Raw genomic sequence first — 14,921 nt, forward strand, 5'->3', positions numbered from 1 at the left:
TTCCATCTTTCGTACCGCACCCCAGGGAGAAGCGCGGGTACGCGGGTATCTATGTAGGTAGGTAGGACGGTAGATTTACGTCTGCTATAGTATTTGAATGAAATAAAAAAGTTAACAATAAAAATAAAATATCTGTGTACCCGTGTTATGATGTGTTCCAATAGTAGAAAAATGTAGTTTCCCAAGAGTCCAGTACTATTTATTAACTAACTGTCGTGCTTTCTAGGTTAATGATATTATTCTAAGTACCCAAGATAATCATCATCTCCGTATTTTTCTTGGTATAGAAGGGAAGCTGATAGACTTGAGTTGTCTTACCTGCCGGAACAGGCTCTCTAAGCTAGGTACCTAAGCTAAACGACGTAAGGCAACGATACATACTACATAAGAATGATTTATGCACGAAAAATACGCTTCTAATTCACCTTCCTGATCATCGGCGACGGAAGATGTGTATTACGAATAGGGGGTACTACCCGCAACCATCTCAAAGCTGGGTTGCTTTTCCTCCCCTAGACACAAAAAAAGCCGCTCTTCTCCTCCGCGCTGACGAAAGATAGACGAGGCTCCTTTTTAGCCTCTATCTGGCCGCTGGTGACGAGAAACACCTCCACCTAACTCGCCACTCGTTAGATCTTCGGTTATTTTCTTTCCCCCCTTTCGTTCCGAACGAGCACGAACCTATGCGAAACACGCGCCGGTGGGATATCTCTCCTCCTTCAATATGTATTTTTTTTTCATATATCTTCGAACCGGGGGCGATCGTAGAAGGGTGAGTTCGAATTTCGTTCGTTCAGCCTAACGGCAGCAAAACGCTTAGCAAGCGGTCCACTGGATGATCTACTGGGGCGGGACGAAGGCGATGATGAGGCGGAGGATGCTTCGTCGCCGTGCGCTTGGCCCCCCTCGTCACTTGAACGACGAGGGCGCTTGTCTATTCTTTTGGGGAGTTTCTCACCAGTCTCTTGTAGAATGGTTTCCAGAGTCTGCCAGCCCGGCTGGGAGAAGAGTTGGTACGTATCGGCGAGGTCGTGCGTTGTAGCCGCACGACAGAGGAGCGCTTCCTCTTCCTGTTTCCTTGTTACTTCGATGATTCTAGAAAGGGGAAAAAGCGGTGTAGCTAGTCAATACTTACCTTCGACAGCACGCCTATTCCGTGTATGAAATTGAGGAGGTGGAAATCCGAAAGAGACGCAAGCTTATTCTCATCGGAGGTACGAAGAGCCTTAGTAACTGATGTTATCTGCTGGCTCTCTCCTAAAGTCTCACGATTCTCGATAGGGAATATGGAAGTGTTGAATAGAGGCTTGGGTTCCGCGGGGAAGCCGTGCGTTAGTGTTACAAAGAGATATTCAACAGGGAATGCCGGCTTGGCATTCTCTTGCACATTCGCACCATACTCGTTAATCTTCCGGTAGAATACCTCTGGGATATATCGCGTCCGGCTCGTCGAGCCGTCGTCTTCTTCCTCCTCTTGCACAAGCATGACACTGGGGTCAGCCGACGGCTCAATGAGGTCTGCCCGCACCATCTCCACGGCATCATTGGATACCTGGTATGATGAGATGGCGATTTGACCCGTTTCATCGCCCGAGATGATGCATGTAACGAAGTTAGAACCGAATCTTCCCGTATCGCTCCATTTGGTAGGCTTGGGATGCTGAGCCTGTAAGCGCCCTGCAAAACAAACCTCTAGAGAACTGAGATAGTATGAATCGGCATGCCGCTTGCATATAACCTTTCCGTCCCCTGTACCTGCATCGAGTAAGTCTGTAAATATAATCCCGACCTGCTCAAGACCGCATAACTTAGCGACCTCGTTCACAGCAGTTTCATTTTCCCAGGCGTTTAACGATACTCCATCAACCTCATCTATTTGCGGTACCTCGTATATAGCCTCGACAACCGCTTTAACGCCGAGGGGTACTTCCGAGTATTCGGCATAGCGGCCATACAGGTAACCAATCCGTTGTGCACCAGTTTTCCGCCACGCGTCAATAAAAGAATTGACAAGCCCAAACGAGGCAAATTCGACATGATCGACCATGCGGAAAGTTTGCGGCTGGAGCGTAATGGCGCTGGGCTGACACTTTGTGCAGATGCCTTCGGGCCATTGCGGGTGACCCGAGGGACAGTCCCTCTTAACTCTGAAATACGGTTCCTTCAGGGGTGGAATGAAGGAGCTTCCTAACTCGGGTTTGTTGGTTGCTGAGTTGATCTTCCTGAGATATGAATGGAATGATAGGTACTTGATCTTTTTATCGGCGAGGTACTGTGCGTTGAAAGGATCGAGGGGCATGCAGTAGTCGCACATGCCTTTGGGTCCATGCTTGCACATCCGGTCTCGACCTCGAGGAATCTTTCCGTCCTGCCTGTCTAACCGGTCGTCGAGCGGCGACTGTCTCACCACTTCCCAGGGATTCTTGATGATTTTCGTAGGCAACGTTAGCGGCGACGGGTCGACCGGTAGATTCTCTGTAGGCAGGATGGGTTTCCCATTTAATCTGTTGGTAGAAGATAAAGTGCTGGACGGCGTGGGCGCCCCATTCGTGTGGCCGTTGGCGGCGTTCTGATGTTGGTAGTTGATGAATATCAAATCCCCGTGGCTGCATTTATGTTAATGTTGGAATTCGGACAAGATCGTAGGGAAAACAGTACCTTAACCCAATTTGCGCCAGCTTGAATTTTGCGATGTCCTTCAGTTTCTTCGAGTCCTTGGCCTGGGGGTCTGGGGACATGCTAATGCTATTCGGGTCGACGGTTGGGGGCAATTGCGCCACGAGCTAAGCTTCGAGTTAGACATGGCACATGGCACACGGCACATGGCAGCTCGAATGTAATAAAGGTAGGGATAAAGGTAGGGGGATATATATACCTGGCGGCCAAGCTCTGCGAAGGAGTCGGTCTTCTCGATATTGATCCGGATCATGCCATCCGGCCCTCGTAGTCGCAACAACATGATGGTGTTCTCGGAATGGTGCGATTATACCGGGGTACTGTATTTCGCGACGTATGAGAAATGAGAGGGGAAAGTGTCCTCTCCCATACGCTCCTATGGCCGGGGTTATATGTTATTTCTCGATTTCTAGTCTGAGCGAAGGATGTCTAAGAGGTGAGCTGTGCGATGACAATGTAAAGGATAGGTGGCGGAGAGTAGAAGTGTGCAGAATAGATCAGATTTTGAAAGATGATTAAATTGTACATATGTATAACCTAGGTAAGTAAGTAACCACATTATCAGGCAACTGATGGCTGATGACGCGCGCCTTAGAACTTTATCAGACAAGTTAAAGGTGGGGTTGCTCTTGCAGCTTGAAAACTAACCTACTAGGTTAGGTAGTGTATAAGCTTGGCGTGGCCCAAGCTCCAACCTTTACTGTTATGTACTGTTTTGTTCGAGCTGGTTTATTATTAATAAAGCTTGGTTAGGACTGAGTAGGTACATTAGGTATGTACCTCCAATAGAGGTACATGTATACAATAGTAGGTGTAAATTGTAATCTTCATTTTCCATAGTCGTATTTGATATATTCCGTTTGCTAGTATCTCCATAGTCACTCAAATAAAAACAACGGCTACATGGTTCTATAGTAGCTAATGTAATGACTTTTTTTACTGCAAAATTTCCGAGAAATCCGCACAGACCTCCTAAACTAAAAACGCAACCACTATAACATCCCGAGCCCATCAACTCTACCAGCCGACGAACTAATTAGGGGGTACCAAATAACGTAGTAGGAGCCTGACCTTTTCGTTCCCTCTCCCCCCCAAGAGAGGCCCTTCCTGTTTGAATATCGACTGCTCGAGTAGTACAGCGCATTACCTGATATGAAAAGTGTTGCCTAATTTACATACGATGAACACAACCCCGAGCTCAACTACTGTAATGTCGCATGCATCATTTGGCTGCACGGCCTACCGCCCGAACAACGGTAGCCATACCTAGCAATGTTGCCTTTCTTATACCCTTAAACGCCCCTGGTTTGCCTCACTCAATTGAGGCACTGAAAAGGAAGTTATCGTTTTCGCATCGAGTTTAGTATCTGTTGTCTCTTCATGCCGCCGCCTCGACTTCTGCTGCTGCTTCGTTGATAGATGCATCGACATTCTATAGGTAATTAGTATTGTCTTCCATAATACGAGAGAACAAAATGGCGTCCATGTTAAACATACCTTTTCCGAATCTGCCTTCTCTTCACCCACCGATTCGGCCTTGCTATCTGCCTCATCTTTCGCGTCCTTTTCCGAGGCGTCAACCTTGACATCTTCTTTTTCGGAGCTTGCTTTCTGGTCAGAGGACTCCTTCACACCATTAGCGGCCCCTTTTCCACCCTTCGCAGCAGTGCTAGAAGCACCATTAACGCCGTTAGCTGAAGCTGGAGCTGCCTCGTCAGTAGCTAAGAGCTTGTTCCACTTGTTCAGGAGCGTCTGTGATCGCGGCTTGAACTCAAATTCTTCCTCCTTCGGAATTGTCTCCAATTTTAGGATAGCCTTGAGCACCTTGTTAATCTTGGTCGCCCGGATGATGCTGACTTCGAGATCGGGGAAGGTTTCGAGTTTAGCAAGAAACTCTGACATCGATCTCATTTCCTCTTCCTTCGGCTCCTGGTCCCGAATGAGTAGGCCCTTTTGCAATCGATGCCGCAAAAACAAGATCTCCTTCTACGAATTTGTGAGCATAAACTAACACGATAACGATGGGTCGTAATGACTTACCTCCTTGCGTACATGTCTTTCTTCGGGGCTAAGCTCCGGCTCCTTAGGTGCAGAAGCTTCCTTCTCTTTCTTGCTATCAGACTTCTCTTTACTGCCTTTGGCTGACTTCGCTTTGACCTTCACGGCTTTGGAAGAGTCTTTCGTAGATGGCGATTGGACGCCGTTAGCGGCCTTCGGAGTTGACGAGTTAGTCAACTTAATCTTCGGCTTCTTGACGGATTCGGAGCGTTGAGGAGTCTGTATAAGTTAGCACGAGGCTCGAACAGGTGGTAAGTATCCCCTTACATTGGTCTCATCTTCGGCCTTGCGCTTCTTGGATTTGGGTTTCTTCTCAACAGGCTCCGCATCATCACCTTCTTCCGCATCAGGCATTTCGACGTCCCCATCTTCATCTACTGCTACAGCTTCGGCGGCTTTGGCACCCTTCTTTGGTGTTTTAACAGACTTGGCCTTCTTGGCTTCCAACTTCGCTAATCGCTGCTCCTCAAATTCACGGAGCACGTTCTTGTAGTATTCTAGGGAGTTCTGCTCCGCAGCCAATAGGTGGGCGTTTTGTAGATCTTTGCGCATCTTGGTCGTGATCATGCTCGAGACTGTAGTCGGGTCCAGTTCGCTCAGGTCGGAATTGTTTGTCCAGGAACTAGAGATAGTCAGCTTCTAATCACTATCTCCAAGGTTAAATAGTTACCATACAATTCATTGGTGTGCAGATACATGACTGGGAACGTCCGATCTGCAACCCTCTTACCACCATCGGCAAAATCTTCGCGGTAGGTTCCATCGGGACGGGCGGCCGTGACGGGTCTCGTGCTCAGCATGCTCTGTGGTAGCATATCCTCCTCGGCTATGATAATAGGCCACGGAGGGAAGCCCTTCAATTTGGCGAAATACTGTTCACCTGGCTTCGCATCGACGTGTAAAATTTTGGCTCGAGATGCCTTTTTATTTAACTTCTTGCCCTTGGCGTCGCCAGCAGATTTGCGACGCGCCTTAGATTTGTCCCCGGGCGTTGACTCTGTGTCGACCGCAGCACCCTCAGCAGTACCAGCAGCCACATCCTGCTCCACGCGAGAGGAATCTTCAGCAGCCTTGTCCGAATCAGCCTTCGCGTCAACAGTAGGCTGCTCGGTCTTGTCGGCCGTCTGGTCAGGCATCTCGACGTCAGTGTCAGCGGATTTCTCGTCGGCCGGGGCAGAAGCTGGAGCTGTTTCAGTGTCTACGGATACGGCTTCTAGGAATAAGATGTCAGTAGTTGAGCAAGTCAAGATACGAGTAATAAATAGTTGTGATTGTAATTGAAAGATGTAAACAAGTGCGTGGTGACAGCGCTGGACATGTGGTAAAGCATGACGTGTTTACAAGAGGATAACTGGTGTTGCGGTGATGGGGAAGTTTCGGTGGCAATGTTTGCGGGACGCGACTTACCCTTGGCTTCGCTTGGCTTTTCGGTTGAGAGGTCCTCCTTGGCCTGGGCGTCATCGGCAGTAGGCGCAGTTTCTTTATCAATTGGCTTCGCGTCGGTAACAGGCGCGACAGAGTCGGACGTAGTGTCCCTAGGTGCAGTAGAAGCAGCATCGGGGCCCTGCGCGGTAGCAGTTTGCGCGGTTGTCTCGTCAGACATATTGATAATCCACGCGGAAAGTACAGCGATAGGATAGACAATGGGCGCGATGCGAATATGATAAATGTAGAATGACCAGCTGCCGATTAAAAAGTTTTAAAAAAGATTGGTTGCTGCGAAAGTTGTTGGTCAAGAATTGGACACAGCAGAGCAGAAGGTAGAAAAACGCGTCCAGTCAACTTTCTTTAAATTGGGGAAGTCTTAAGAAAGTGACGGGGCTAACAACTAGCAGCGGCTATCGATGAACCGTTGCAATTGAAAGGCGCGATCGGGATGGAGTTTTGTTGGTGGGAAATCGACAGGAGGAGAAGAAAAAAAAGATGGAGGCAGAAAAGTTGATGAATGAATAAGATGGTCGAGAGAAATTTCCCAGGATCGAGATGGGATGGGAAGCCTGTGCTCATCCGAGTAGAATGTACGCCGAGTAGCTTTTCTTAACAGAAAGCACGTGACTTGGATGAAGATGGCGTCTCGTGTTGCGTTAAGGTACAATACTAGGTATGTTAAATGTTGGCGAGGGTAGTAGTGAAGATAGTGGTATTCCGTAGTATCAGTGTGTAGGTATGTACTGTATGATGTAGGTAGTACCTAGTAAGTCTAATGTTAATGTTAGGTAGACAAGGTAGACAAAGTAGACAAAGTAGACAAGGTAGGTAGACAATAGACAAGGAAGGAGAGAGGACAGGCAAAGGTAGGTTATTTCCTTTCCTAGCCTGGCCTGTACGCGGGACGTGGGTCCTCCTTTTTTTTTTTCTTTCTTACCTGCCTACTTGTTTACATGCCCGCTCTGCCGCCCTGCCGCCTGCTTGCCCTAGTGGTCAGATAGGTATCAGATTAGGTAGATTAGGTAGATACGGGTGAGAAGTACCTAGGTAAGGGGCACGTAGGTAACGCCAACCCACCCCCCCGAGAAACACGCCCCCATACATACATCAGTGTTATATACCTACCTAGGTACATATAGAGGTGTAGCTAAGGTAGCCATCGAACCGGCATCGACCTTCATCAGCATAGCCCCCTCTCGTCTCGATTTCCTACATCTATAACAAACACTCCCTTCCCCTCCGCCTTCTTTTCCATCTGCTTCCATTCTCCATACTCGGTGAGCTGAGCCGCGACGACGCCCTCTACGACGCCCTCTACGACATCAGCCCCCCAGATCGCCCGATAGCCTGCCTGCTTGCTTGCCTGCCAACCTAACACCACACCGACGTCCACATAACACATGCTTCAAGTAAGAAAGTGAAAGCGACTCATGTTAGGCACCTTAGAACAAGTAGTAAAAGTTTTGATATATCCCTATTTCCAAGATAATTCACCACGGAACCCTTTAATCGCCTTTGAATGGTTTTCTATATGTACAGTAAGCTTTTCGTACAGCGGATGGATCTGATCTCACACATGGGAAGTTCCACAGGGACATCACGAGGCTTCTATTCATCATCATCCTCCTCCTCCTCATCCGAATCCACATCCATGCCCTCCGCAACCGTGACGGAAAACGTTGGCTCCTGATCCACACCGACGTAGCTGTCACTCATTAAGAATAGCTTCAGATCATGTTGGCCCGGTGTCGGGACTGTGTACTCCAACTTGGTCTTGAGTTGTCGGCCAATCGTGACTCGCCTGATAGCCAGCAGCATCTTCGTGCTCTCCTCTCCAACGACCAGCCACCAGTTCTCCACCTTCTTGGTGGGGTAGAATGGAGCGTGGACTGTCGTGTCAACCTCTCCGTCCTCTTCAACTTCGCGGTCGATCTGGACGTTCATGTACGCCGGCTCTCCAGCACGAATGCTATCCTCATCTATGAGCTCGAACTCAAGTGAGATATCAGGGTATTTATTATTTGTGAAAGCTGCCGCCTGGCCTAACTGGGCCTGCGACAAACCGAGGCGTTTGATAAGAGTACCATAATTAGCATTCTCTTCGGGGTTCATTGCTTCCATGAAATCGAAAATGTCATTAATTCTAGAGCATAACACGTCAGCATCTTCACCGCTAAAATTCTTATTCGGTACATACCCGAACTCGTTCGCCACCTTCACTACCTCGGGCGTAAAATGAGGAATTTGTTTCAAAGGACTGTCACGGTCCCACATGGCCTGGACCACCATCTGTGACATTTCCATGGCATTCATAGCATTTAGATGCCCGTCCGACGACAGAACGTCAACTGTCGCGCTGAGGAGACTCAATACCTTCGATATAATTACTTCTTGGTCTTTAGCTAGATCGATAGGAAGTTGCATTCGGGAAAAGTGTGCTTGTAGTAATACGAACGCCTTAAAATGCGGCGAGTCATATGCTGGTTCGGACATTTTGACTGGGACCCTATCGTAGATTCGTCGAAGCAGGTTGTCTTCGTGCCGACGAATCTGGATCGACTCAAATTCTGTAGCCGACGTTACAATTTCTAATATACCCTTGAGCTTCGTTCTCGCAGTCAATGAAAGCAGGAACGTCTGCATTGTGACGTATGAGATGTTATAGTACGCCGCAATCATAGCCGCATTCTGAGGGGCAACCGAGCCGTCATCTTCATCGAAGTCGATAATCTTAGACTCGGTGAGCTCCTTTAGCGTAGTCTCAACCAAGTCAGAAAGGTAGCTGCTCAGGCCATCATGCGTCGGACTCGTTAAACTGTAGTAACTCGGGTTCGCTAGAAGTCGACGGTAGAAATATGTAAAGGTCGTCCAGTTGATAGCATCATCTGCTGACTCGATCATCTTTGTGCTGACCTCGGTGACAAAAGCGTCGTGCATAAAATTGTGAAGGTGCGACTCAACTGGAAGGGCTTCGTTTAGGAATTTCTTGAAGTATTCTCTCTTGACAGCCGGAACCATGAGGACACCCCTACTACGGCCATCTCGAGATGGTCGTAAAGCTTTTCCGAACATCTGCAACACTTCGCTCAACTGATAATCGACATAACGGTGCTCCCGGCCCTCGAAATACTGAGTACCCATTACCACTACCAGGTGGGCAGTGCAATCCAGCTCCCAACATACGTCACGAGATGCGACTAAGACCTGGATTGCACCTTGTTTGTATAGATGGAGAACAATACGTTTGTCACTCTGGCTGAGAGCTTCATGATAGTATCCAACACCGTGCGATAGAGCTTCGGCTAAAGCTTCCTCGTGAACACGCTCCAAGAGCGGGCGAAGCTGATCAATGTCTACATGCAAAAATCTGTCTTCGTCATCTTCTGCCAGGCAGGCTGCAAGAATGTCACGAGCACTTGACCTCGTTTGCTTCCTGCTTGGCACGAAAACCAGAGCCGGCTGATCAGATGACAACTCAGTAATCGCAAGGTACGCTGGCTTAGCCATAGCAAGCATAAGTGATGGGAAATGAGGAATGGAGAAAGATTGGATACGTAGCTCGAGAGGTACAGGGCGGACATGAGGGCTGAAATTGTATACATCCTTCTTCTTGGCGTCGATCCATTCGCCAATGTCCCGAGAATTCGCAAGTGAAACGCTCAACCCAACAATCCTCATTGCTAGTTGAGCAGTAGTACGAATATAATGCATGCGAGATACTATGATCTCGTAAATATACCCTAGCGGACCGCCAAGCAGATGAAGCTCATCGGCAATGAATAGTTCAACCGTAAGAATATTCTTGCGCCTCTGCCACTGCCGGGAGAGAACATCCCACTGCGTTGGCGTAGCCAAGATGAGATCTCCCTTCTCGAGCAACTTTAGATCTGTCGCCGTTTCTCCAGTAAGTTTAACGATTTCCTTACCGCCACGTAGATGACTGAGTCGCTTGCTCCAGTCCTGATATCTAATGTCGACGATTTCTTGGAACGGCGCGATGTATACAGCGCGGCCAATCTCTGGTTTCGACCATAGGCGCAAAAGGGCGAACTCAGCGCAGACGGTCTTCCCACTACCGGTTGGGGCACCGATCAAGACGTTGTCATCCGTTGTATAGAGGGAATTAAAAGTCTGCGTCTGGATTTTGTTAAAGTAGTTCCAAGACTCGTACAAATTGGAAAAGTCCTTCGCCTTCAATGCAGCGACTGGGAGAGGCTGTAGGTCTAGAAGTTGGGTATGGGGCGGGAATTTCTCAGGCAAAATAAGCTTTTGAAAGGAGACAGCTAACTTCGTCTCTGATTGCAACCATCTATCAGAAATGACAGAAATGAAGTAATTAGGTGGCATAGGATCGGTGATAGGGACTGTAAAGTCGACTAAGTGCTCGTTCGATTCCGACATGGCATAGTCCTTGCGCAAGAGGAATTGGTCATAGAATAAAATATCCTCGCCGTCACAATCTTCGACGATGATCCAGAAACTCTCTGCCGAGCCATGTACTTCGTCATCCCATTGGAAGTTTGGTGTAATAGACAGTTCAACTCGGAGCATGGAACGAGTCATCGGCTGAGCCTGCGCTTGAATCTCAACCCGCGGGAATTTAGATACCAGATCGCAGACAATACGCCCTGCTTTCGGCATACCAAGCAGCTCCCCCATCCGAGGAGGGTCGAGGTCGAAATAGCTGCTCCACGGGATATCCAACCTGTCAGCTTTGGCTATAATATCACGAGAGCATCGAGGAAATTGCCGTAGAGGCGTCATGGTTAGCCACATCCTCTTCTCTGCCATTTTACACAAATCCAGGGCCGTTTTTGCGACGTTGGACCAGCCTTTTTGAAGAGTAATTTCAAAAATAGCGCGAAGGATACGGCCAGCAGATTGCGTAACGTAGACCATATCGGCCATGAGAGCTAGACCCTCAAGCTTGAGACGGCTGATGTACGCTTGTAACAAGACATTAATCTTGCAGTGTGGCTCCTCGATGCTTTCCTTCACGGGAATTGGTATCCGAGCTAAAATTTTCGCCAGTTCTAACTTTTCGTCTTGTCGGACAGGTATATACTTGAACTCAGCACTGAGAGCAAATACTCGGAAAAGCTCAATTGTTGTGATCGAAGGCTGAATCAACTTGTTGTATGTATCCATCGACCCGTGGGTAATGTAGTAGTGGGATGCTATTCTTCCAAGCCCAGTTGCCTTAACCTTCCCAGTCTTCTCATCATAGGTGATTAGATTAGACTTCTTTAGCACAGTGGCTGCTGAGTGTATAAGATCAACTCGCTTTTGTTCCAAAGCCTCGTCATCCTCGTAGTCGGCTCCGACGCTGTAAAGGCCAGGCGATCTTAGCATTCGAACGAAGAGATAGGTGTACCCCAACCATTCTACTCCTTCATCTCGACTTCGGACATTACCCAAGACGATTTCTGCATTAAGATTATCGACAAGCTTACTAGCCAACTGACTCTCGATCGGTAGCTGTTGGTTGAGTAACGACAGATAGTACTGCATTTCACTTTGGGACGTAATAATAATGCCCTCACCGTATGTATCATACTGGGGTCGCCCAGCACGACCCAACATCTGTAGGACATCCTGTGGGCTCAACTCCACCCAGCTACCCTTCTCCGGGGAATAGACCTGCGTGCCTTTGATGATGACGGTATGCGCTGGCAGATTGACACCCCAGGCGAGAGTAGCAGTACAAACAAGGACCTGAATTAGACCGGCAGAAAAAAGACCTTCGACTTCGGATCGGTCGATACGGCTCATACCGGCATGGTGAATACCGAATCCGTAGGGAATAAGGTCCTTCAAGTCGGCATCCGAAATATCATTAACAATCTCATTCAGAGCTTCCCTCGAGCCTGAATCATGCTTCAGGATTTGATTGATGGTCTCCATCTCGAGAGCTTTGTCCCGGATATACTTGGCGGTCTTCGCAGTTTCCTTTCGGGAGTGGACAAAAATGAGCATCTGGTTTCGGTGAGCACCCACGTGCTCGATGACTTTATTATACGTAATATCGTTCATCGTCTTGAGCTGTTTAATGGCCTTTTTCTCAGTAACTCCGATAAACTCCTGTCTCAAAGGACACGGTCTGTAGGAGCCATCGAAGTGGAAAAGTCCCTTAACAGGGTCTACACGAAGGAAGCTAGCCACATCTCTGTAGTTAGGCAGAGTAGCAGACAAGCCGATGAGCCTAACAGGGTCCCCAGTTTGCTCTGTCTTTCTGATGGTCCTGCTGACGATGCTCTCAATAACGGGTCCACGCTCGTCGTGTAGAAGGTGAATCTCGTCGATAATAATCAGCCGTACGAGATTGGTGTATGTCAGATCTGTGGCTTTTCGTGTGATGACATCCCACTTCTCGGGGGTTGTAACAATTATCTGTGTCTCGGAGATTTGTTGCTTAGTTAGCTGGCGATCACCAGTCAATTCGGCTACCGTAATTCCATATGGTTTGAGGCGTGCACCAAAATTTCCAACCTGCTCCTGGACCAGAGCCTTTAAAGGCGCAATGTATACAATCTTAAAGGCATCCAAGTCAATATCTCCCGTTCGCGGATCCCTATGCTTCCAAAGCTCCCGTAGAATGGTCAGCATGGCTACGTTCGTTTTACCACTACCAGTCGGTGCGCAGATGAGCATATTTCCATCGTCTTCGAACGCGGTCGGGTAGCACTTGGTCTGAATTTTGTTCAGAGATTTAGCTGAACTGAAAGGCACACGTGCCCATTCGGGCATATCAGTGATGGGGATGTTGGTTTCATCTACTTGGTTCCGTTTCTTAGGTGGGGGAACATGGATTTCCTCGTAGCCTTTGAAGGTCCGCTTGGTCGAGCCTTCGGGAAGTCTAACTTTGGGATTTGTCATAAGATGATTGCCTTGGTCGAATATGAGATTTTCGAGATTGATGAACTTCCGTGGCTGAAGTCCGCCGACTAGTTGACCTTCCGCTCGTTCAGCCTTTGGTGCTGTGCTGAACGATGCCGGTACATCAATGTCCATCTTGATCTCCATCTTCTTCGCAACATCACCGGCTTTTTTACCTCGAAGCTCATCCAGGATCCATCTGACGCCTTCGGAGGCCATCTCTCGCTCGATAACACCCCTTTCCTCATCACCCTCTGCTTTGGCCAAACGCGTGAGCCATACGATCTTTTCTCGGTTTTCGATAAGCTTCTGAACAACTTCATGATGTTCATAGTCGAGAAGCTCCATCAACTCGTTTTCGACCTCTCTTAGCTGCTTCTCGTCCCCACCGGGCTCGTCAGGCTCTCCGGAAAGGATATGTAACGCTTGAGCGGTCTTCTCGTGGCGGATATGATCATCAGTGTAGATATTTCCAATCTCCCTTTGTAACCAGTAGGCGTCAATCTGGCGCGCAGGGATGTAGTTTTTTTCCTTAGAAGACCCTCCGCGTTTATTATCAGGCAGGCCAGAATCAATTACCATTTCCTCACCATCGGCCAAGCCCGCCTCTTCATGATCTCGGTCTTCTCCGGCGCCTCCAGCCGTCGCCTGTTCCTCTAGACCAGCTAAGTCCTGCTCATCTTTATCGAAGACTGCTTCATCATCTGAAGAGTCGTCGTCTCTGATTTCGTTGACCAAAGCTGCTTCTTCGTCCTCCTCTTCATCATCGAAAACAACGGCGACACCCTGACGTTCATCGAGTTCTTCATCACCTTCGGCGGCACCTGCTCCTGTATCCATATCGTCGTCGTCATTTTGGGTATCATAATCTGTAATTTTCTTTCCGAGATTGACCAACTCGTTGAACTGCTTAGGATTTAAAGTTGCACCTAATAGGTCGTCGATTTCCTTTTTCTTGTCGAAGTCCTTCATATCCTCATCTTTAAGATATTCTAAGACGGCGTCTGCTGCACTCAAAACAATCTCATGAGATACATCACCCAAATTACTCCTTACAACGTTTAATATGAGGTCATAAGTGGCACGAGTAGCCGGTATACGCGGTCGGTATCTAAGGCCTTCGACTAGCAGATCTGTCTGTCCGAGGATACCAGTTCCTCTCATCTGCGACGGGTCACCTTTACCCTTTCTTTGTTCGCGGGCTAGGATATCCTTGCCTTCTTGTACGTTCCCCCTTTCGATGTCTTGCAAGCCTGTGGCCTTCTTCTGTTTGGGTGCAGCGTCGCGCGCGACTCTGGAGCCCATGTCGTTGATCCTCAGACGACCTGCAAGAGACTCGGGGTCGCCAGTAGCCTCGTCGGTTCGTCGCGTAACAAACCGTCTGTCCGCCTGGAGAACCAGGTTGGACATAGCCGAGTACTTGTACTGCGACACATCTCGGTGGTGATCCGCCATCTTGGGGATAGTTCGTGTTGAAGAGCTTGCTTGTTGACGGCAATACTATAGGGTGGCGGGAAGACGAGTATCGGCAGGTCCAATTTCATCAAATGGACAAGGGCGCCGCGCGTGTCTGCAGATGTAGCATTTAGAATATGCTATGCAGAATGAACGAGGTTTTTTTTTAGTCCTAGGATTCCGCTATATTAAGTTTCGATGTTCCTCGGCGGGCTTAAGTGAGAAGTGCTGCCAATTCGCCTTGGATGGGAAATTTATGAAGCTAGATCTTTTCGCGTTCTTCGATAACTTTAGCTCGAAGGTACCTAAGCTAAAACTTCCAAACAGTGTTACGTACAGTGTATGACCGTATTGTACGTCTTTTAGGCAAGAGTGGGGCATGTATGGATTATTGAAAGATGAATAATACCTAATTAATACATGTAGTT

At 48.4% G+C, this 14,921-nt stretch overlaps 3 protein-coding genes across 3 annotated transcripts; all 3 read right to left on the bottom strand.

Annotated features, from left to right (window-relative positions):
• Positions 1-142: 142 nt before the first annotated feature.
• On the bottom strand, positions 143-3,280 carry F4813DRAFT_347394 (polyubiquitin-tagged protein recognition complex, Npl4 component). The gene is made up of 4 exons (XM_049241955.1): positions 2,876-3,280; positions 2,659-2,783; positions 1,136-2,606; positions 143-1,070 (listed from the first exon to the last, which is right to left on the bottom strand). The coding sequence occupies exons 1-4, from the start codon at positions 2,957-2,959 to the stop codon at positions 738-740; spliced, it is 2,013 nt and encodes a 670-aa protein (XP_049103355.1). The 5' UTR covers positions 2,960-3,280; the 3' UTR covers positions 143-737.
• A 591-nt stretch (positions 3,281-3,871) lies between these two features.
• Positions 3,872-6,446, bottom strand: F4813DRAFT_227426 (uncharacterized protein). The gene is made up of 6 exons (XM_049239874.1): positions 6,142-6,446; positions 5,410-5,944; positions 5,002-5,356; positions 4,717-4,953; positions 4,174-4,662; positions 3,872-4,108 (listed from the first exon to the last, which is right to left on the bottom strand). Exons 1-6 carry the CDS (start codon positions 6,335-6,337, stop codon positions 4,055-4,057), a joined length of 1,866 nt encoding a protein of 621 aa, XP_049103356.1. The 5' UTR covers positions 6,338-6,446; the 3' UTR covers positions 3,872-4,054.
• A 708-nt stretch (positions 6,447-7,154) lies between these two features.
• Positions 7,155-14,912, bottom strand: F4813DRAFT_347402 (Sec63-domain-containing protein; the record flags this gene model as incomplete). The annotated part of the gene is made up of 2 exons (XM_049241956.1): positions 8,360-14,912; positions 7,155-8,305 (listed from the first exon to the last, which is right to left on the bottom strand). Coding segments are annotated over exons 1-2 (6,665 nt in total), but the record flags the coding sequence as incomplete, so codon positions are not given.
• Positions 14,913-14,921: the final 9 nt, after the last annotated feature.

Source organism: Daldinia decipiens, assembly GCF_022478715.1.
Source record: "Daldinia decipiens strain CBS 113046 unplaced genomic scaffold F4813scaffold_4, whole genome shotgun sequence".
NCBI lineage: Eukaryota > Fungi > Ascomycota > Sordariomycetes > Xylariales > Hypoxylaceae > Daldinia > Daldinia decipiens.

Coding starts and splice junctions, on each gene's coding strand:
- F4813DRAFT_347394 (XM_049241955.1), bottom strand. CDS start 2,959: ATGTTGTTGCGACTACGAGGGCCGGATGGCATGATCCGGATCAATATC. Junction 2,784..2,875: donor TCGCAGAGCTTGGCCGCCAG/GTATATATATCC, acceptor CTCGAAGCTTAG/CTCGTGGCGCAATTGCCCCC. Junction 1,071..1,135: donor GAATAGGCGTGCTGTCGAAG/GTAAGTATTGAC, acceptor ACAAGGAAACAG/GAAGAGGAAGCGCTCCTCTG.
- F4813DRAFT_227426 (XM_049239874.1), bottom strand. CDS start 6,337: ATGTCTGACGAGACAACCGCGCAAACTGCTACCGCGCAGGGCCCCGAT. Junction 4,954..5,001: donor AGGCCGAAGATGAGACCAAT/GTAAGGGGATAC, acceptor TAACTTATACAG/ACTCCTCAACGCTCCGAATC. Junction 4,663..4,716: donor AAAGACATGTACGCAAGGAG/GTAAGTCATTAC, acceptor ACAAATTCGTAG/AAGGAGATCTTGTTTTTGCG.